Raw genomic sequence first — 24,932 nt, 5'->3', positions numbered from 1 at the left:
TCCAGAATTTAGCCTGCTAGGTTTAAAAATGCAGCTGACCACCCACTGTGCTGGTTATTTCATTCAGAGGAAAATGTTGGAGTGTTGGTAATGCCTCTAATCCCTAAAATTCTATTCCTGTTAATTACTTATGTAAATAGTGTGTGGGTGACTGTTACTTATGTGGTCTATCAAAATGTTTTCAACAATATTGACAGAATGAAATGGCACTGTGAGACAATATTCACAAGGATAAACCTCCTTCTCTAAAAATCTACAAAGATTATTGCTTGAAATATCTTACTTTAATAGAATAGAGAAAATCTAAGAAATTCAATTATTCAATACCCAGGTCAAAGGAATGATTTGTGGTGATACGATGTGCTACATTTCTGATTAATATAGTGACATTTTCATGGCTCAAAATATAGCCTCTTTTAAGTATGTAGATTAACTCCTGAGTTTACTTTGAGAAACTAATAATATCCCTGCTCATAGTTGTAATATATTGCACAGTATTACACTTGGCATTGTTATTTCTACTGAAGGATAAACTGTTTTGCGATTGTTCTGCATAATAATACTGAATTGCCTTTGAAGTAAGGGATGGATAGTTTTGATTGTTTCCTCAGCATCCGTTTCTCAAGCTTTCTGTCAAGAACATACAGATTGACCTTTGGTGAGCTTTCTTCCCTCATTTTTCAGTATGTGCTTCATATAGGACTGGAACCAATCTTAGCTCCAAGGGTGGTCACTGATTGCCTTAAGGCAGGGTTTCTCAATATTGGTAATATAGAAATTTGGAGCTTGCTATTTTTTGTTGTTGGTGGCTGTACTGTGCATTACAGGACATTTTGCAGCATGTATGGCCTCTTCACAGTACAAATCATTAACATCTTTCCAGTTTTGACAACCAAAAATGTCTCCATGCATTGCAAAGTATTCCATGGAGGCACAATTAACCCCAGATGAGAGTCACTGGTTTAAGGCAATCTATGCTTCCCATCCTCTCACCAAGTAATTACTTTAGGGATATGATGTCAAGCTGATCCAATAAGGATAAGTGAGTTTTTCTGGAAATGTAGGGATAAAGAGGCTTTTCATTGGACTTACTGAGTCTTGAAACTGCTTTAGCTTTGATGGGGAGACCCTAGGGTTACTGGGGGTTATTACACATTGGAATTCTAAGGAAGCAACCAAACCAGGGTGGGCAGATAAAAGACAGGGAGGTCATTTTAGCATGATCAAGCAACTCAAAGGCCAAGTTCATTATTCAGTTATCTGAACCAATGTATTTCCATTTATTTATTAATCATTTACTTATTTTACTACTTATTATTATTTACTACTTATCTTAGATTTTATCCTACTTAAAAGTGAAATTTCCTTAACACATTTGTGATCTAACAATGTATATTCACAATCATGCAGAAGGCAGAATACTAGAAAACTTGTTTTAGAAAATATTAATCACTTTAAGACACATGGATGATGGAAATACCTAAGTATAGTAGTTGAAAGACTTTAAAATAGTAGTGCTTCCACTTACATGCTAAAAGAAGATACAAATTTATTTCTATTTATCCATGCACCTCTGAAAATCTTTTCAAAAACAATTACATTGCCTTCCTTAACAGAACGGCCACAGCTGAATGCTTACAGAATAGTCCCTACCACCACTGGCATTAAGTATGATAGGGAAAACTAAAATTGAAATATTTATGAGTCTTAGCATGTAAACAGATGCTTTTGTAATATCATCTAGGTTCTGAAAACTGTAGGAAAAATGATAATTTATTTACAATCATGGTTATTTGGACTTCATGAACACAATACCAAATATGTGCAAAAACTTGTTCCCAAAATTATGACCAACGTTTATTGTTCTCTGTGGGAATAGTTTGAATTAATTGTGCAGAACTCACTCATATTTTTAAAATTCTGTTTAATTGATATAAATTGATTAAGGAAAGGAAATATTTTGTTGTTTTTACAGTTACTAAAATAAAGATTGTGTTCTATAGGTTTCAAAAACTGGTCAAATGGTAGAATATTAAAGAGTATAGTTCTATGAAACAAAAAGACAAAGCAATGGGTGTTCCCTGTGTGATCTGAAAGGAAACAAAGTATCTTTGTTGAAATTGGCCTACTAGATTTTTGACCCAGTTGGTAATAGATAAATTGAAAACTTGTAAATCACAATGACTCAAGTTCAAAGAGAGATAATTTTAAAGTAAAAAAGTAACAGCATTCTTATATAGAAATGCAAAGGAAGGAGTGAGGTAGGGAATAGATACTATCCATACTATAGAAATGAAGCTTGATGTGCTAGAATCCTTAAAAGACTGAATGCCCCCAAATAAAAAACAAATGCCCCCAATTTCTAAAACTTTTCTGATTTTGAAGGCTAAACTGCATATGTTGTAAGAATTTTCCCAGAACCAGAATTCTATACCCAAAAGTCATATAAGAAAAGAATTACGTATCAATGGACAAGTAAAATGTAAAACATTCACAAATGTAAATATACCTTTTTTTTTTTTAGAACATGAAGCCAACGTATTGCTAAAGGCATAATAAACAGAGATTATTTTTCAGACACGAATTCTTTAAACTCTTCTATTTTGACTTATATAGAGAAATAAACATTATCAAAATCCAGAATGACACCTCTGATTCAGTAACAGAGGACCATGTAAAAACATTGATCTCTAGTCACAATAATAACCTCTTTGACACTCTCGTGCTATCCTTGTGGAAAAACAGATTTTTCTATGTTTATAATAAGCCTTCAAAGCAAGTATTCTAAATTGCTTCAAAGTAGTGTGTACCAGGACATGTGGCCTGGATGCCAAACCAAAGCCTATTGTGAAGATTTCAAACCACATGCTCTGAATTTACAGATGAGGCGTAAGTATCTGAGGAGTAGGGGGGTCTGGGTTCTAAACACCTTCCTAAACCTAACATAATTTTGGAGCTCCAGGAGACAACTTTTTCTTAAAAAAATCTGCAGTCGTTGAATATCTCATTTCCAATCCATTTCCTCGTTGGTTTGTTTTTTGTTTATTTGTTTGTTTTTTGCAATGGAGTCTCACTCTGCTGTCCAGACTGGAGTGCAGTGGAGTGATCTCGGCTCACTGCAACCTCCGCCTCCTGGGTTCAAGCAATTCTCCTGCCTCAGCCTCCCGGATAGCTGAGATTACAGGCGCCCACCATCACATCCAGCTAATTTTTGTATTTTTAGTAGAGAAGGGGTTTCACCATGTTGGCCAGGATGGTCTCGATCTCCTGACCTTGTGATCTACCTAACTTGGCCTCCCAAAGTGCTGGGATTATAGGCGTAAGCCACCAGGCCTGGCCCATTTCCTCTTTTAACTAGAAAACTTTCAGTTTAAATCAATTTTTTATCCTGCCAAGAAATGGAAGACACACTTTTCTATCAAAATAACAAATATCAGTCATTTTGCTTTCCAAATAAACTAGTTCAGAAAATTTATTTATAAAATTAAACTTGGAGTAAAAGCTGTTGTGACTCAGAAAACAATACCCCAAAATGAAGGCCTCAGAAGTGGCCACAGAAGCGAAAATTTTTCTCTGACCTTCTGCTCTCCTGTCTCAGTACCATTCATCCTGGAGGCCAGCCACAGAAATCAGAAACCCCTTTCCCCAAGGCTAGCCATAATACTTGAAATCATTACTCTACCTTTCCCTCCTGCTTTCCTTGGAAAAACTGACCATAAAGAGATTATCTAAGCCAGGCGCAGTGGCTCATGCCTGTAATCCCAGCACTTTGGGAGGCTGAGGCGGGTGGATCACTTGAGGTCAGGAGTTCGAAACCAGCTTGGCCAACAGGGCGAAACTGTGTCTCTACTAAAAATACAAAACTTAGCCAGGCGTGGTGGCAGGTGCCTGTAATCCCAGCCACTCAGGAGGCTGAGGCAGGAGAATCGCTTGAAACCGGGAGGCGGAGTGAGCCCAGATCAAGTCATTGCACTCCAGCCTGGACTGCAGAATGTGATTTTGTCTCAAATAACAAAAAGGAATTATCTGACCTATCTTGTTTGACTGTAGGTGATAAAACTCCCATTCCAGAGAGGGTCCTGCCCCATACCCAGAAAGAATGAATTATCTGAGAGGCCAAGAAGAATCTAGACAGATGGGGCTTGCTGGGTTTCCCCACTCACTCAGTCTATTAGCATTAGGCCATACCATTTTGTATAATCATATTTCTACATGGCTGTCCATACTGTGTTGAGCCTAAGCATAAAAATGAACGAGTTATCCTGTATCTTTGGGTCTTCATTCTGAAGACTTCTGTGTACACATTCCTAAAATTTGTATGTATTTCATCCAATTAATGTGCCTTTAGTGAGTTGATTTTTTCAGTGAACCTTCAGGAAGCAAAAGGTAAGTTTTCCCTTGGTCCCTACAAGGCATAGGGTCATATCCTTGTATTAATCTCTTACCAGTTGGAGTAACAGCTCTGTCATCAGTAAAATAAAATAATTATGTCTGCTCTATCATCCTGACAAAATCAAAACAAAATTTTAAATAAAAAATGGATAAAACAGAGTCATTTACTCCTTAATAAATGAAAAAAGTAAGCTTTTTGAAATCTTAAACCATTAGATAACATTTTTTTATGAAATTAATTTGCATCTTACAAATATATGTCATATATACCCTATATACTTACATCAGAAGTTATGATCTCACTCGTATGTGTGTAAATTTGTGTGTTCACATGGATGCCAACACCACTGGCATGCTACTTTCAACGGTGCCACTCTAAGGATATTTAAGTTCATTCTGTAACCACCAAAACACATGTTCTTCAATTATTTCTGACAAAAAATTACAATACAACAGATTAAAGGAATGTAGGGGATGAGATTTATGTTGTAACTTCTTTTTGTTATTTGTTGCTATTATTTTGTAATGAATTACAACTATGAAATATGAATAGATATGTATCTGATAGCATCTCATAAGAATTATTTTCCTTCACGTTCACTCATGTGTAACATTTTAGATGCTATGTACTTCACAAATTACATTAAGATCCACTTTTCTGTTAGTTTGCAGGAGGTTCATGTTGCCCTCCAGTATCCATGTGGGCTTATGCTGTTAATATTATTTATGCTTTTCCACTTCTATGACTTTCCATAAAAAATTACAACACACATGTTTGTTGTTATAGTTGCACATTTTTTTTAAATGTCACAGCAGGGAAATGCTAACTGACTATAAACCATTTGAAGGGCTCTATGTTTGCTTTAGAAATGAACTTAGAAAGTAATTCAGGATCGTATCTCCTCAGGCATGATCTACTTGAATTACCTAGAAAGGTGAAAAACCTGTACTGTGAAAAACATTGCAGAGACTAATTTGTGAGAGAGCAGTATGTTTTGTGTCCCTAATTTCTAAAATACATACAGATAAAGAATTCCCACTGTCCAGAAGGTTTTAACTGATGAAACTGGCTACAGGTATTTTTATACCAAATTACAATAAAAAGACAGATATTTGTGGCTTGAAGAGAGAAAGAAGATAAAAATGAGTGTCTAAGTAGTTAGAAATATGTAGCTGTAACATATATGAGAAATAGATATGAAATATATATCACCTATAACAGAAAACCTGAAGGCTGTACCGTATATCCAGGCTTTAGTGGACTTCACGTATATAGTTGTAAAATTAAAACAAACAAACAAACAAACAAAAAAACGACCATTACCATGAAACAAATAAAAAAGTCAATGTTACTAAATCAGGGGATCATATTATAATATTATCTTTTAAAAAATGTTTGCATTGGTAAAGAACTGTCATAAATATTTCATATAATATTGATGCACTAAATTTGCTAAGTAAATTAAAATCTCCAGGAGAACATTAATATGTAAGAGTAAAATATACAGAGTTGTTCAGATGATCATTGGTGAAGGTTTGGGATCAAAGTGGCTCTAAATAATTCAACAACATCAATAATCTTAAGTGAAAAGGGTCCCTTTAGTTCAATTATCATCTACTCACCATTTAACCCATAGACAGCTAGTCTCCTCCTTTTGTAACAACTATCTCTCCTTCTTGTCTTTTTATTACTTTTGAAGTGTATTTTCTTCTTTTTATATTACAGCATTCCTGTAGACTTACATTCTTTGCCAAGCATTACTTCCTCAATACACGAACAAGTCCAAGAAACAGTTCCAAATGTTTATTTTCAAAGATTGATAGTACTAATAGTTACGGGCACTAACATTTTTGGAAAGATCTCAAGTCTTTTTGAGCCAGAACACAAACACATATATATTTATATATTGAAATTAGCCCTTATGCATGAAAAAATAAACATACTTCACTTTTACTATTTGGAAATCCTAATTACAAACAGATATGATTTATATATCTTTTTCTACACAAGTGATAAGGTAAACATCTAACTTTACAGAAGCCATTATCAATTAATGCATTTTTTCATATTAACAAATACTGCAGTAACAGTTATTTCCCAACAGTTTTTTGAGACAGGATATTCCTCTGTCACCCAGGCTAGAGTGCAGTGAGGCAATCACAGGTTCCTGCAGCCTTGAACTTTCAGACTCAAGCAATCCTCCCACCTTACCCTCCCAAGTAGCTGTGGCCACAGGAGTATTACTTATTTAATTTAATTTTTGGTAGAGATGAGGTCTCACCATGTTGCCCAGGCTGGGGTTGAACTTCTGGGCTTGAGCAATTCTCCTGCCTGGAGGATAATAAATAAACAATGAGGCAATATAAAGCTTATGATTGGTAGACAGATACAGTATTTAAGGAGGCAAATTTCATAATATGTTTTCAGCATAAGGTGAGCTCTGGCAGAGAGTGAAAAATAAAATCAGAGTGCTACACAATAATAAATTTAACTATATCATAAACCAAAGTTACTAGTGTGGCACAAGTAAAAATTCACTTTCATTTTTATAACTTATTAGCAAAAGGTTTGATTGTGAGGATTGCTCCGTCTAAAGTCTCAGTATGTAAAATTTATATAGCACTCAGTTAGTTATATTCAAGTCTGATTACAAAAGGCTGGCATGATACATTTTCTCATTTACAAGTATTTAAAAGTAGCTAAGGGGCAGAGCAAGATGGCAGAATGGAAGCATACACCGTTTGTCCCCTTCTGCTGGAACAGCACGTTTTAACAACTGTCTGCACACAGAAAAGCTCCATGACAAGAACCAAAAATCAGGTGAGCAATCAAAGTACCTGGTTTTAGTTTCATTTTGCAAAAAGAGGGCACTCAGGGGAGCAGGAGAAGCAGTCTTGAATCGCCATTGACACCCCTCCCCAGTCCCCTGCAGTGGTCATGAGGTACACAGAGTATCCGTGCACTTTGGGGAGGGAGACAGACTGACTGAGAAACTTTACATTGAACTCAGTGCTGCCCCGTCACAGCAGAGAATTAAACCATGTTGGGCTCACCCAGCACCCACACAAGGAGGAAGCATTTGGACCAGTCCTAGACAGAGGTGAATCACCCATCCCATGGGCTGGAACTTGGGTTTCATGGCAAGCCTCACCACTGTGGGCCAAAGTGCTCTGGGGTCCTAGGTAAACTTGAAAGGAAATTTAGTACACAAGGACTGCAATTCCTAGTGCTAGGCTGGTCTTAGAGCCAGTGAACTTGGGTGGCATGTGACTAAGGAAGACACTACCTGGCACAGCTCAAGGAGTGCTTGTGCCATCGCTCCTCCAACCCCAGGCAGTGCAGCTTGTAGCAATAAAAGTGACTCCTTCCTTCTGCTAAAGGAGAGAAGAGTGAAAAAGAAAGAGGACTTGTCTTGCATCTTGGATACCAGCTCAGCCACAGTAGGATAAGGCACCGGGCAGAATTATGAGGTCCCCATTCCAGGCCATAGCTCCTAGATGACATTTCTCAACACATCCTGGGTCAAAAAGGACCACTGCCTTGAAGTGAAGAGACCAGTCCTGGGAGGACTTATCACCTGATGACTAAAGAATGCTTGGGCCCTGAAAAACCACCATTGATACCCAGGTGGTGTGCAGTGGGCCTTGGGCTCTGAGATGTGCTGGCTTCAGAAAAGACCCATCACATTCCCAGCTGTGGTGGCTATGGTGAAATACTTCTTCTTTTTAAGAAAAGCAGAGGGAAAAATAAAGGGGATTTTGTCTTGCACCCTAGCTTATCAGCTCAGTCACAGTGGAGTAGGGCAGCAATCAGGCCCTTGGAGTCCCTGAGTCCAGGCCTAGACTCTTAGACAGCATTTCTGGACCTGCTCTGGGCCAAATGGGAATACACTTCCCTGAAGGGTGAGTCCAGGCCTGGCAACATTCGCCACAAGCTGAGGAAGATGCCTTGGGTTTTAAGTGAACATTGGTGACAGGCTGGAGAACCCCCGTGGACTAGTAGTGATGGGAGCCACAAGAGAGGATCTTCAGCCATAGTAAGAGGAGGGAAGAGTGGGAAGGATTTTGAATTGTGGTTTGAGTTCCAGCTTAGCCGCAGAAGAATAGAACATCAGGCAAATTGCTAAGGTTTTTGGCTCCAGTACTTGGCTCCCAGACAGCATCTCTGGACACTCCCAGGGCCTGAGGAACTCACTACACTAAAGGAAAGGCCTTGAACAAGTCCCAGTACCATGCTGGCTTCAGGTCTGACCCAGCATAGTCCCAGTGACGGTGGTCACAGGGGTACTTGCATGATTACACATCCTGTTCCAGTTGGCTCATCACATAGAGTGACACTCAATATGTTTGAGAGTAAGGGAAAAAAAACAAGTCTCTGACTGGTAAGTGAGATAATTCTTTCAGGTCTTATCCAAGACCACCAAGGCATTACCTCTATGAGTCTACAAAAACCACAACATTATTGGGCTTGGGGCCCAAGTCCCTTCAAATACCTGGAAGGCCTTCTCAAGAAGGACAGGCACAAACAAGCCCAGACTGTAAAGACTACAATAAATATCTATCTCTTTAATTACCAAACACTGAAGAACACCTATAAGTATCAACAACATTCAGGCAAACAGGACCTCATCAAATGAACTAAATAAGGCACCAGGGACCAGTCCTGGAGAAACAGAGATATATGACCTTTCAGAAAGAGAATTCAAAATGGCCATTTTGAGGAAACACAAAGAAATTCAACAATAGCAAAGAGAAGGAATTCTGAGTTATATCAGATAAATTTAATAAGCAAATTGAAATACTTAAAAGGAATTAAGCAGAAATGCTACACTTGAAAACGCAATTGACATGCTGAAGAATACTTCAAAGTCTGTTAACAGCAGAATTGATCAAACAGAAGAAAGAATTAGTGAAATAGAAGGCAGGCTATTTGAAAATACACAATCAGAGGAGACAAAAGAAAAAAGAATAAAAAACAATAAGTATGCCTACGGGATCTAGAAAATAGCCTCAAAAGAACACATCTAAGAGTTACTGTCTTTAAAGAGGACGGAGAGAAAGAGACAGAGGCAAGGGGGATTCATAGGGATAATATCAGAGAACTTTCCAAACCTAGACAAAGATACCAACATTCAAACACAAGAAGGTGTAGAACAGCAGGCAGACATAACTCAAAGAAGACTACTCTGAGGCTTTTAATAATCAAACTTCCAAAGGTCAAGGATAAAGAAGGGATCCTAAAAGCAGCCAGAGCGGAAAAACCAAACCAAACCAAAACAAAAAAACCCAAATGACATAAAGCTCCAATACATCCGGCAGCAGTTTTCAGTGGGAACCTTACAGGCCAGGAGAGAGTGGCATGACATATTTAAAGGGCTGAAAGAAAAAAACTTTTACCCTAGGATAGTATATCCAGTGAAAATATCCTTTAAGCATGAAGGAGAAATAAAGGTCTTCCCAGGCAAACAAAAGCTGAGTGATTTCATCAAAACCAGACAGGCAATGCTAAAGGGAGTTCTTCAATCAGAAAGAAAAAAAGATGTTAATAAGCAATAAGAAATCACCTGAAGGAAAAAACAAAACAAAACAAAACAAACAAACAAACAAACAAAAACCTCACTGGTAACAGTAAGCCCACAGAAAAACACAGATTAGTATAACACTGTAATTATGATATATAAGCTTCTCTTGACTTAAGTAGAAGGACAAAATGATGAACCAATCAAAAATAATAACTAGAGCAACTTTTCAAGACATAAACAGTACAATAAGACACAAAGAGAAACAACAAAATGTTAAAAAGTGGGAGGATGAAGTTAAAGTGTAGAGTTTTTATTAGTTTCCTTTTTGTGAGTTTGGTTCTTTACGCAATCAGTGTTAAGTTGTCATTAGTTTTAAATAGTGGGTTATAAGATAGTGTTTGTAAGCCTCGTGGTAACCTCATGAAAAACATGTAATGGATACACAGAAAAGAAAAAGCAAGTAATTAAAGCATACAACCAGAGAAAAATCTGGTTTTGACCTTGTAGACTCCTTAAAAGGGATTCCAAATTTCCATGAACCAGGCTTTGAGTATGACTACAATAAAGGGTTAATAGTTCCTGTTGGCAAAGGAGACCTAACACAATTCCCTCTAGCTTTCCCCACAAGCTAGAATGAAATATTTGAATCATTAAATGAAATTTTTAATTTTGAACAATGCATATGGTAACATACAATTTCTTTCAAAATTTAATGAATAGCAAGAAATACTTGAAAGTAATTTAGCAGACATTATCAAAATGTACTTCCAGAATTGAAAGAAGCTAAATATTAGAGAAGAAGAAATAAATAAATGCCTTCCATATAGGAAATTTCCTGTTTCTCCATATTTTTTACATTTGGGCCTTGGAAAAAGTTACCTTCCTTCTCTCCTTTCTTTTCTTCTATATTTAAAAAGACATGCACACAGACAGTAATCTTTAAATAATGTATTATATATTACAGGTTCTATGTCGTTCTTTCTTCTTATTACATAGAATGTGGATTCAATGGAAAAGTTCCTAACATGAGGAATTGTTTCTGATCCGTTATAGTTTATAAGAGATATACGAGACAATATAATGGATCTGTCAAAGAAGTAAAAGAGAATACTTGAATGGAACAACTCATGTATATAAATGCAGTTATTGTAGAACACTTACTAGGCTATGTACACTCCAAAACTGCCACTGGCATTTCACCTCCTCATACTGTTGAAAAAATTCTTAGCATCACCCCGAATGACTTCAGCACAACGCAAGATCTTTTGTAAGCTATAAAATTACCTTCAGTGCTATTGATATAAAGTGAAAACTAATTTTTCAGAAAGATGGGAAACAATTATTTCTCTATTTTTTTTTTTTTTTAAAGCAGTTTCATTCTGTCACTCAGGTTAAGTGCAGTGTTGTGATCACAGCTCACTGCAGTCTTAACCTTCTGGGCTCAAGGCATCCTCTCACCTCAGCACCCCCGAGCAGCTGGGACCATAGGTGCACCCCACCAGGTCCAGCTGACTTTTTATTTTTTGTAGAGACGGTACATCCAGGCTGGTCTTGAACTCCTGGAATCAAGCAATACTCCTGCCTCGGCCTTCCAAAGGGCTGTGATTACAGGTGTGAGCCACAGCACCCGGCCTTCTCTCTCTCTCTCTCTCTTTTCTGCATGTTCCTAATGTGACTGTAATATGTGAACACCCTGAGTCTAAAACAAAACTTAGATCACTCCTTTAAACAGAAAAAAAAAAAAATACGCTTACTTTGTACATTTGACACCTGTACTTGATAGAAAACTCAAAAGAAATAATTTTTAAATGTCTAGATTCATGATGTTTGATTCTAAGAGTATTCAAAATGCAGGCAATATATCTATTTCCATACCTCCAGAAATAACTGCCAATATTTCTTCTATATTGTCCCCACTGAAAAGGCCATTAAATTTAACTTGGTTTTAAATACTCATTTTTTCACTTTAAAATAATACATTGAGGATAAACATATAGACAGAAAGTAGATTGGACATTGCACAGGATGAGGAAGGAGATTGGGATGAACAGTAATTGGCATGCAGAATCTTATTGTGATGACAAAAAATATTCCAAAACTGATTTATTGCAATGGTTGCAACACTTGCTAAGTTCACTAAAAACATCATTGTACAATTGAAATGAGTGAACTATATAGGATATACAAATGCTTCAACAGATTTACATTAAAAATAAATCATTACATGAGAGGAGCCAGACAAACAGTATATAATATATGAAACCTTTTACTAAAATTACAAAGTGAGCAAAACTAATTTAGAGTTTTCGAAATCAGGATAGGGCAATCCTTGTAGGAAGGAATATGGCTGGTGCAGAGCACAAGGGAGAGCTTTCTAAGGCGTCATTAATTTTCTGCCTTGTCTGTGATAGTTACATGGATGAGCTTGATTTGTGAAAATTCATTGAGGTGTACATGTATGATATATGCAATTTTCTGTAGATATATTATATATCAATAAAAAGTCCACAGCAGAACAGTAATAAACTTGTGAACGGAGGATGAGCAAAATATTACTAGAAAAAAGCTATGCCCTTGTGTTCTTTAATAGTGTTCTTCCACTTACATAGCTAGTATCACTTAGGTCTCTTCTGGTTCCACTAATGCTGCCATCTTTCAAGAAGCAGCTCTAAGATTTCCTCTCCAGTGAAATGCGCTCTTATATCATTTAGCAGAAAGAGCCTTCCTCCTTTAATCTCTTCAATACATATAAATGAGATAAAAAGTAAAATGTTGAGCAAATGATATAGTTGAGTTTTCTCATCTGCCAAAAAATACACAGTTTTATGGGGAGAAAACACAACTAACTTATTTATCCATCAAACCCCAAAGTAACTGTCATGGTAAACTGAACGTTGTAAACTTTCAAGTAAGTGCTGGTTAACAACTGAAATATTTCCATTAATAGTTAAGAATAACATGAAACCTAAGCTGAATGCCAAATGTAAAATTTCTAGTTATCCAGTTGCTAAACTGTCATTTTCATATTTAGATTTCCAAAGTTATGTGTAATATTTTTTTAAAAACTCTCTAAAATTTATAAAAATAAAACAAAAAGAAATAGAAACTATTCAAATAATAGAGTTAAGAAAGCTTTTAAGTGGCATAACAAAATTAGAGAGCATATTTATTTATTAATTTATATATACAAAGTTGGTTTTAGGTAAAATCAACAGGCAGTCTGCCTTCTAGAAGCCCACAATTTGCTTTAGACAAGGCAGCTGTATGATAATATAGGTTTGTTAATGTTTAGATGAGATTAAAGAGGGATGTAGATGATAATAATTGAGTAAAAGTATAAGTTCCTGAGAAGGACAAATAAATCTGTTGTGATATTTTAACAAGTTATCTGGTAAGATAATGAAACAGAGGTAAAGCATGGACTATTGGTGGGTGGTGGACAGAATGGCATGAGAGCACACGTGGTTGGAGAACATGAAATCTGGAAAGCAATGAAGAAAGTGGCTTCTCTAGAGCATATATCAGATTATATAGCTCCACTGAAGAAAAATATGGAAATCAAGAGTTACAGCCTTTCAATTCAACTTCCAAATTTTTCACACCTAGCTTTAATTTACACGTCAGTATGCAGTTTAATTTATGCCTTTGTTCAATGTGTATTCAAACATCTGCCTCAATGACATTTCATGTCGCTCCTTGCCTGGGGCATCTGTCTACTGCATCAAGCTGAAGCAAGTTATGGGCTTTTTAAACAAGGTTATACACGAATACAGTGATAATAATGCTGTTTATACTGAGTAATAATCCTTCATAAGACACGCTTAGAAATGTTTAGACTCTGATACAGTCTCTTTCTAGAAGTTTAAGCAAAAGAAAAGAATTAAGATACCTTTTAAAAAAAACATGTTTTCCATTATGATTTCAGTTTAAATGCTTTAATCTATTTAAACTGTTTATACCATTAGTATGATGTCCATATCATAAGTAGTAATTATTAGCACTATTTAACATGCTGTGGTTGGCATAATAGTGTAACTAAGTTCATTATAAAGCAGCTTAAATGACCATGACCATCGCGTCTCTTGGGAGCTTACAAAATAGAACCTGATTTCTTTTCTCAGAGAGTCAAAAACGTTTACTTTGGACAAGTCTAAATGTAGTACATTTAATAGTTAAAAGGCAAGTGAGAAACTTGCTTCCATGGAGAATTAACCACAGTTATTTCAGCTAACTGACAACTCATATTTGTGAAACCACCAGGAGGGCTTACACAAATGATTTACTAATGGTGCTTAAAGTATTTTTACTCTACAGATTTGTCACTTAGTGTACGCATCCCATATAGTTCAATGGCTCTAAAGAATCCGTTATAACTACTTTTCTGAAATAATTATAAGATTAAAGGCTTATTTTTGGAGCCGTTAATGATATCAATGAAAGGATTAAAACAATTTCAGTGAAAATCATACAGAGATGAAAGAGCTAATGCTTCTATTACATTTTAAGTGACAAATGAATCAGAGAAAGGCAGAATTTCCTTCTCAACTCACATTCCAAATGAATTCTACAGAATCTTATGTTTGATTAACTAAAACAAATAAACATAACAATTTAGTCCTAGTGCCCACTGAATAGTACTCATAGAAAACCACTCCTGAAATGCCATTAAAATACCTACAGACAATGAAATAATTAGAAGTCTTTCAGGCATAGCATTTAATATAGTTGGAGATACGTATATCAAACATGTAACAATGATAGAGGCACACAAGAACAACAAGATGCAACCAAACTTTTATCAAATGAAATCTCTAATTTTAATATCTTATTTCTTATTAATGCTCACCTTAGCATGAGCCGTCATTTTAGTAATAGACAACTAAAAGCCCTCAGATTTGCCCAGATTTCATTATCCTTCAAGTACACTTCAGATGCCTTGATCATCAAAAACTTGACATATTATAACTTGTATTAATAGTTTATACAACAGTAATTTATAAAAATAAGATATCGACTATGAATGTATTAATTACACACAAAAATACTTGCCAGAATTTTGAATATGAAGAAGACAAAAGGTGAAAAATAACGAAGGCTTTCTTAAGTACAAGAGAGAGAAACATTGAAATCTACTGTTTTTGTCTTTAGACTTCAATTTGTTTAGTTTTATCTAAAATATAGTTTTCCCTATATTTTAGAAAGTCATTAAATAAGAGAAGGAAAAGAAATAACTGAATAGCTGTAGACTTATAGTAAATGAATGACTTTATCCCTGATTTCCAAGAAAGCATGGTAATAGTGAACAAATATCTAAGAGATATATAATATATAGCTAACTTATCAAGAAATTTTAATATAAGCCTTATATAATATGCATTCCTATTGACCAGTCTTTTTAGAATCAAAAATATTTTTCTTACCCACTGATATTATATATTTATGTTATGTTAATATGGCCATATTTAGATTGCTCAAATATTTAAATTAATTTCATATGCTGAATAGCAAAAGAATACTTTTAAAATTATTTTCCATGGCCAACTAATCCTTAATCAATACTCTTACTATATTTTGATTAATGATTATAAAATTACCTATTAATTTTACTTCTTCTTTTTTTCCCTACATTGTTAGAAAGTTATTGTTAGCAGTAAAATAATTTTTCTGCCATATTTGGAGAAAATCCTATTTCTGCAAATTGTGAAAAATACATTTATTCTCTCATGTAATGAACTCAGTTCTAGAGAACACTATCAAAATAACAGCACGCAATGTCTTGCAGACCGTGAAATGTAATAGATAATCCAGTAAATTGTAATACTTTCCAAATGCTGTTTGCAATTAGCATTTTGGTGATATAGGGAATAGTCAGATATGGAAAACTATTTCAGAATACCCTAAAACACATAACACTGTTTATGTTCTTATGTTCAATATGTAACACAGATGCATGTTGAAGGTTTATATTATGCACAAAGAAAAGAATATTAGAAGTATCATACCTTTGAGACATAATCTTATAGGCATCTGGCAGATAACATCGGATATTCTCCATCTGAGCAGGGTCAGAGTCACAAATTTTGTCATCAGTCCTGCCATAGTTCGCACTTTCTATCATGATGACGTCTGTTCCTGGACAGCGGAGCTCTATAGGATAGCTCTCACAGGATAGCTCTCTGCGGACCACAGCCATCGGAATTGGGGCACGGCTGAAAGCTGCCAAAAGGAGGAAGAAGAAAAGAGATGCCATTCTTACCACATACAAAGGAAGATTACATGTGTTTGCTTTTCCAGTGTTTGGGGTAAATCAATACCAAGATACAAAGCAGTTAAGATTCATAATCTTAATTAAACTAGAATATTTTTCTATTCAGTAACTTTATAACTATTTTTATTCTATTTTAACAAAAACAGTTCTTAAAATCTTTATCATATTTGTTTTTCTTATAAATGGAAAAAGGTATTGTCGATTTTGTATTAAACTCTTGGCCTGGTGTGTCCGATTAAAACTAGATAGAGATATCATCCAGTTTATACAGTCAGATATTCAGATAAACCTTGCAAGTGTTCCTTTCTTCTCTCTTTTTAATAACAAAATCATCATTGAAAAATTGCACTATCGCTGACTTTAAATATACTTAATCTATTTCAATTTTACAACATACTTGCATTGTTTGAGGCAATACTTCATGACTTCACTGTAGAACTAATGCATGCTATTTATTTAAGAAAATGGAGATTCGTTTGGAGGAAAAGTTATATTTTCCTTTAGCTCCTCCCCATACTCTTCCCCTAAAGTCAACAGGTAACTAGTTACCCATGTGGAGACCTCCAAATTATAATTTTCTTCACAGAAACAGACATGTGTGTGTTCTCCCACTCCTCATTTCATTTTACTCTGGTAATTTTACTCAGGTAGTATCACACTATACACATTGTTTGATATTTTGTATTATTTTATTTATAAATATAATGATATATGATGGAAATCTTTCCATATCTGGATATTGTTTCCTTCGTTTTTAATGGCTACATCTCATAAAAATATAAATTATTTAATTGGTCCTATGTTAATGGACACTTGGAAAAGTCTTGGTGTTTTTGTGTCATAATACTGCAAGGAAGCCTAAACCTATCTGTGCACCTTGGCAGTAATATATTTGAGAAAACCTAATTATCCAAATACATTTTATGGTATATTTCTAAAAAATGAGATCGATGGATCAAGAGGGCAATACATTTCAAATTTGGCAAATATCAATAGAGTTCAAATAAACTTGAAAATGTATACTTTCTACCAACAATACTTTCTTTTTCAAAACTAAATATTATCAATTCCTTTAAGTTTTGTCAATTTGATAAAGAATGGTATAATATCTTTAACTTGTACTACTTTACTTGTACTGTGGAATATATTTTCATATGTTTATTGACCTTTCATATTGCTTTTATTCGTGAATGGTTGCTTACATTTATGTAAAGTTTGCTGTTATAAAAGTTTTTTTGTAAAAGAAAAATAAACATTTGTCCTTTACATTTATGAGAAATACACTTTTTCTAGCTTGATGTTTAATTTTAGATGTTTGCTGGACATCTATATTTAAGTTTTATACAGAAAAATGTCTGCCTTTTCCTGTCAAGTTTAACAGTTTCCCTCTCCAAGATTGTGAACATAATCACTGCATTATTGGGAAAGAGTCAAATGTTAAGTAATGATAACTCAACAAATCTTCTTTAATAAGTATGTAATTAAAATTTTAAATGAAGTGTTTACTAACTGTCAAATAAGTTGATTTCCACATTAAGAGAATCAGTTATAGAGAAACATGTGATAGCTTAAATTTGCATTTATAGTTGATTAAATCACTAATGTGCACATGCACAAAAGACATGTATTTAAATAAATACGTGCTTGTCTTCTTGTGGCTTTTTTACGAAGCATGAAATGTGAAAAGAAGGGAGGAGAGAGGCAGGGAGGTGAAAAATGGAGGGGCAAAGAAAAACATATAACTATAAATATTTTCACTTAAAGTTTAGAGAAAATATTGATTTGGTTTGTGAAATATACCCATAATTTAAGAGTTGAGAGTGATATGGGTTTTCATCTCATTTGTATGATATTTTTGAAAAAGTATGACCGTACCATAGACCCTAGGCAAAACGTCTTAACAGGTTAACAGGTCACCTGAAGTTCTTTAAGCTGCACTGCACAGTTAATTCCATTCTGGTTGGTGTTCAACATTTTATTTGTCTCTCTCTCTCTCTCTCTCTCTCTCGTGTGCACACACATACACACCCATAGAAGAATCTAGCATATCCACAGCATTGACTGAAGAGCGTTAACACAATTAAACGTTGGCTGTAATGTTATTTTTAAAGTTTGTTGTTGTGTCAACACTTGGCAAGGTACTCTCACAATAGACACTAAATTTCTGATACGTGCATTTCTATTGTCCTTAAAATAAATTTCTTTGTCACTCAGAAATTGGATGCTTATTTAAATCTGAAGTCATTTTCAATACTGAGATTCTATTTTCATGGATACAGACATTTTCAATAGTGTATTTAAAGTCTTATATAATAGAATCATTGAATTAAAAAAAGGACTTTGGTGAATTTAAATGGAACATAGAGGTGTTTTTGTTTTTGTTTTCACAAAAGTCCTTAATATCAGAATTCTCAGAATGTTTTAGAGTAAATTTTTACACATTTATTAAGAGACAAATTGTTTCTTAACTTTTAAAAACATTTTATAAAAATTCACATTGAAACTGCTTCCAAACATTGAATTCATTATCTAGCTATAGTATGTTGACAAAACTAGTCAATTGTTTTTTTATAAACAAAAAAAAAAGGTTAATGTAACAATAAAACAACAAATTAGCAAAAAGCATCTGTTTCACTAAGTGGAGAATTTGGTTTATAAACTCATGGGTCAGTTTTGTCAAAACAATGGCATAACTTTAATTTGGATCTTCATTGTCAAAAATATGATTTAGTACCAGACACTAGACAGTTGCAAAGTCAATTAAAATGTCGAGGCCCGAATTTTCCATGTATCTTTTGGACTTGTAAGAATGATTCAACAGTTATGGATATGGCAATTTTTATGGAGAACCAGAGTTTATTTGTGTATGCTTTCTTCCACTAAGTGTATAATTGCATTTATATCATCAGTAACCCAGTGACAAACTGCACTCCATAAACGATGCGTGCTTTGTTTAAAGGAATTTGTTAATGGGAATGTATTGCTGGAAACTACTCTATAAGATTATCTAATTAGCTATTTAAATTACTTTTAATTATTTTACTGTTTTAATAACAACCAAACTCCAAAGGAAAAAAAAATGATTTTTGTTAAGAAAAGGTTTCTGCCATTCAGTTATCATGCTACTAATAGAAAGACGTGGTTAGAAGAGGAAAACACTGAAACATGGAAAACGCCAACAATTCAAATGCAGAGTAATCAGTCAAATAGTCTACTGCATGTTGTGCCAAGTTAACATTGCATTGGGCATTGTGGACTGGCTCATAACGTAATAATTTGGAGCAAAGAAGGCATATACATACCTTCTTATGCTCCTTCCCATTTTTATTCCATGAGGTAATCTGTTATATCAAAGATTACAGTGTCATCTATTAGGTGTGTAATAAATATCTGCTGAATAAATTGGAAAAGGTTTAGATGTGAAATCTGGAAACCCTCCAGTAGGATGCCACACTTTGGAACTACTCACTGACCACAGGACTGACTAAAGGGACATGAACTAATTACACTTCTCTGATAAAGATGCCAGAACCTCAGAAAGTTTCCAAATTTCATATCAAACATACAGCTAGTGAAAAGTTCTTTTGATCATGGAAATAGCTCCCTATTCTTGCTCACTTGTTTTCCACAGACATTAATCTGATTTTTTACTTATTTTCTGAGATTTTAGCCACTTCATTACTGAAACCTCTTGTTGTTCTGTTTCCTTCTCCTTGGGCTCTCTCCCTTACTGATAAACCTATTTGCTGCTTTTTGACTCAATATGCTATAAGTCCTTGATGAACTTGTGTGTGATAACTAAAGATACCAGACTAGGAATGGGAAGTGAGGAGGCTAGAAGTAGGCGACCAATTAAGAGTCAGGTGATTCCTCTTGGTCTCCAAGGACTGGGGTCAGAGACTTGCCAAGGTAATCCTAGGTTATAAACAGGGGGCTTTCAAAGAAGGGATTATTACTTCAGACATGCAATTATGGTACAAAACATATCAATAAGTAAAAGACTAAACACAGTCTAAGAGGCAAGTAGCCAATTAATTGGCTGAGGTTATAACAAATATAATTAATTCAGTTGAAATGCATTAAATTTACGGTGTTAAGATACCTGCAAATGGTTAATAATCAGTTGGATGCATGAGTCTAGAATTCAGGACTAGAATATAGGCTAAAACCATGTTAATATATAAAGTAGCTAAGTGAGTATCTATAGAGTAAGAGAAAAGGGATGAACAAAGAAGTCGAAACATCAGTGGTCACTGACGACTTGAAGAAGGTGCTCCTTATTCATGGGAGAAATATAGAGAAGGGCATTTCATACATGTTCAAGGAAGATTTTGACTGTATGGACTAAATCACCTGCCACTACACTGGCGGAAGGGAACGTAAATAATTACATGATAGATGAATCAAGCATTTTTCTGTCTCTCCCTGAGCCAAGTCTTCAATGTCCTAGTCAAATCTGTCTTTTTTTTTTTTTTTTCCATGCAGTAGATGAGCTAACCTAGAGAGGGAGTGCAGATATTTAAGGAGGTCAAAGTGAGTCAGGATAGGTAATCAAGGAAGTGACCATGTCCTGGAGATGCAGCAACTGTGGCCCTTTAAGAGCAATCCTTTCAGTACTCACATTGCAGTCAAGCTCATTCAAGAAGAGCTATCTCTAGGAGGGAATTGTCCCATGGAGGACATGCACATTTTGATTTTACCTGTCCTCAAACTTACTCTTTGCTGGTTATAATAGTGAAAAACACACCCCTGGACGGAGATTTAAGATGCTAATGAGACATGTGATGTATGAACAAGCATGTACAGCTACTGCACATGTGCACCCAGAGGACCACTCAGAACATGCTTACTAGTAACACCTCTTCCCACCCTCTCATGAATAATCATGTAAGATGACTCCCATAAAGGGAGTTTTCCCAGTAACACTGGCTGTCTTATCCTTATGAGCAGCCCTCTCTGAATCATCTCTCAGGGTGTACTGTCTATTCTGCACCTCTGAATCATCTCTCAGGGTGTACTGTCTATTCTGCACCTAACTTTCAAAATATTCTTTCTTCTTTGCCATAAATTGCTCCATGCTGCATCTCCATTGCTGTGTGTCTCTTATTTAAATTCTTTAAACTAAGAAGACAAGAACCAAACTTTCACAACAGCCATCAATACATGTGGCAGTTTTAAAATGTGTTCACAGTTCTTTGATACTCTTCCAGTATTCTTCCCTTTCCTTTTGAATGTGGATGTACTGAGTGAATCGCTTCTAAAGGACTTAGTGTTGTATAAATGAGTATATGATTTCAGAGAGTAGTTCATTAAAAACACACTGCCACTTCAGTCTCCCTTGGGTCCCTTGTTTTGTGCAAAGCCAACTATCGTATCTTGAGAGCACTCAAGCAGTCCTATGGAGAGGTCCAGGGAGCAAAGAACTGAGGCCCCCAGGATAAACCTGGGAGGCACATGAGAGAGGCACCTTGGAGGCTGATCTTCCATCCACCAGAAAGCCTTCCTTCAGGCAAATGCAACCCCACGAGACACCCGGGCTATACCCAATTAGTTAAACTACTCCTGGACTCCTAACATACAGAAACTGTGGAAGATAATAAATGTTTATTGTTTTAAGCCACAGAGTTTTTGGCTATACAATACAGTGCAGAACCAAGCCTGAGGGAATGTTTAAAGAATTGACACTGAAACTGTTAGATAGATATTGAAAAATTACCAAATCAATGAAAGAAAAATATTATGAATGATCATACAAATAGTCTAGTATTACCAACCATTTGCTTAAACAGCATTTAGGCTATTAGTATTTTTATGGAAACAGTGCTGAATTACTAATAGGTGCTAAAAACGATTTTTCCCCCTGTATCTCACTGATCATAAGAAAAAAGAAGAGCTCTTTTGAAAATTAAAAAATAAAAATGAAACAGATTTGATTCCTCTGAGGAAGAAGTTAATTAAATTATTTGTAAGTCAAGGCTAATGATTCTAAAAGAGTTTCTTAATTATAGATATGAACACTTACATATTTGAAAGTGGACATGATTCTATTTATTGGCATGCCTTTGAAAAACATATTACTTAAATGCTGCCAAAAAGTAAATACTATCAATTTTAAGTTTCAGCCGAGCCTTTGACATAATTTTCTTAAATACATGTATTTTCTCTGTGTCATTTTACATGCCAACACATTTATCTAAGTTTTAAGAAATGTGCTCTGAAAATCTAATCCAAAACACTTGGCAGCAAAAACAACACTGGTAACCAAAAGAAATAACCCATCATCTACTCTCTTTAAAAGTACATATGCTATCAGTAAGCTTCTAATACACTGAATTCTAACAATTCTATTTCAAAAAAGAATACATATAATTTAAATGGCATTTTAGCATTTAACTAAGTGTAACAAAGTGACAATTAAAACTGACACCCTGAAAGAATAACCGAAGACAATTATGTTCTGAGGTCAAAAGCATGAAATTCAGATGTTTTAATATAAAGTTTCTGAACTTATAGAAAAAAAGTTCTAATGAGTGTTACATCATAAAACAATTAAGCAGCTATTCTTTTGACTTGTGGAGCTTCATCATGAACCTCATCCTTTTTGAGGGCACTTACACAAAGCTGTGACCTTCAAATGAAATTGTCTATGTGAAGACTGCCTAAAAAAGCAGCAAGTGTTTGAATACATGCATTCCATATCTACTTACTATAGCATTTCAACATTTAATAAAAATCACTTTCCACATTGTCTTCCAATTCATGAGGAATAACATTTCTAAAACTTTATCAAATTTCACATATCACAATTTTCCCAATCTTCTAAATGTCAAAAATTCCAAACCAGCTGTTCAACATGTTCTTAAGAGTAAGAACTGTAATTTCAAGATAAACAAGAATCCACTGAAAAGAATTATTTAGTTCAAAAGAAATTTCTTAAAATATTCCAATTTAATTCTAAATGCATATTGATCCCTTACAACGTGGATGCTGGGAGTTATTACACATAAGATATGGGTGTCATCTAAAGTCTCTCTTCACATTAGGTATTATCTCAGGCCTAGGAGTGGTCCTATGTGGGATGGAGTTCCAAGAGTCTAGCAGAAGCTTCAGAGTTAACATGTGAAGTAAAGGAAATGATAAAACTTCACATATGTGTAGCAAACTCCCAAAGGCAAGGGATGTTACTCATGATTAACAAGACCAGAAGGGGGAAAATTCAGAGCAGGAGAGAAGAGATAGGTTGATGACCCAGAACATGGATACTATGAATCTTTCTGTTCTCCATGGGACTCTAGAAGCTTGTAGCTGGAGAAAGAATGAATACATGCCTATGCAAAGCTTAAAACATTATATAGCAGAATGATGTGGAACAGATAAAAAGTAAGAATTTCAGAGAAATCAAATAAACATGTGTTAGTGTGCTTAAAAAAGATTTCTTGAAGGAAGAAGATTTGAGTTGGCCTTTAAAGATGAAACAATATGTGTGGATATCGGAGAGGGGAATAGCAAAATACTTCAGGCAAAAATTGTGAGCAAAGAAAGGTGTATTTATAAGGGAGGTAGGAACAGAACCGAACAGTGGTAAAATCAGAGAAAGTCTTAAAGTTAGACACAGAATATAGTTCAAATTAGTTAAAGCGATAGAAGATTATGACATAATACAATTACATAATAAAAAGATTTATCAAATTAATCTTAAAAATTATTAGACAATAGATTATTTAAACAGATTAGGGTTGAAGGAAAGAGAGTGTGGGTATTAATGAGGAAGATACTGGAATGAGCTATTCAGGGCAATATGACAATGATAATCGGTAACATTTATCAAGTGTTTTTCATGCACTGGTGCCTTAAAAGTATCACTTTATTTCAAATTCCCAATGATAACAGTTTAGAAAAATTATCATCCCCATTTACCAAACTGTGGCTTAGACAAAGATAAGAAGAATAGAAGGCATGAACTAGAAAATCATAGAGACAAAATGCAATAACTCTCCTTGGGTGTCACACACAGAGAAAAGAGGAAAGGGAACTTCTTTTAGGAAATATGTAAGGTGATACAAGAATATCGCACTAATAATCAGTGGTATAATCTTTATGGATTCCCATTTCATTAGTGAAGTGAAATCTAATTCCTGAATATGAAATATAAGTTAAACATTCTATTCCATTTATTGTGCCTGGCAGGAACTTTTTTTCTTAACAGCACAACACATAATATAATTTTAAGAATTATTTCCTAACTCTAATATTATACTATAAAATTTAGTATGAATCTTGGTATAAAAATCTACTGTAGTAAAATAGAAAATATTACTTCAATTTTAAAATGTGATATTCACTGTCAAATTTGGTCACTACACTTTTTTTTTTTTTTTTTAAGAGACAAGCTCCCACTCTGTCACCCAGGCTGGAGCACAGTGGCATGATCATATGTCACTACAACCTAGAACTCCTGGTCTCAAGTGATCCTCCCACTTCAGCCTCCTTAGTAGCCGGAACTACAGGCATGCACCACCATGCCTGGCTAATTTTTTTTGTTTGTTTTATTTTTTGTAGAGACGGTATCTCACTATGTTGCCCAGGCTGGTCTCGAAATCCTGGCCTGAAGCAATTTTCCCACCTCTGCCTCCAAAAGGGCTAAGATTACAGGGGCAAGCCACCTCACCTGGCCTCAACATACTTTCATAGCAGTATATAAACATCATTCTTCTTTATTGCAAACCAACAATTACAAAGTTTATGTTATT

General features: G+C 34.9%; 1 protein-coding gene across 50 annotated transcripts in view; it reads right to left on the bottom strand.

The window, feature by feature from the left end:
* The window catches only part of ADGRL3 (adhesion G protein-coupled receptor L3), an 873,550-nt gene that overhangs the window by 474,312 nt on the left and 374,306 nt on the right, over positions 1-24,932 (bottom strand). For all 50 annotated transcript variants that reach the window (XM_050789802.1, XM_050789801.1, XM_050789811.1 and 47 more), the window contains one exon: positions 15,917-16,130. In XM_050789802.1, coding sequence (XP_050645759.1) covers positions 15,917-16,130 — 214 coding nt within the window. The remainder of the gene's footprint in view (positions 1-15,916; positions 16,131-24,932) is intronic.

Source organism: Macaca thibetana, chromosome 5, assembly GCF_024542745.1.
Source record: "Macaca thibetana thibetana isolate TM-01 chromosome 5, ASM2454274v1, whole genome shotgun sequence".
In the NCBI taxonomy this organism is placed as follows: Eukaryota; Metazoa; Chordata; class Mammalia; order Primates; family Cercopithecidae; genus Macaca; species Macaca thibetana.
Note: the sequence above shows the minus strand (reverse complement) of the source record. Positions and strands in the feature narration are given on the sequence as shown.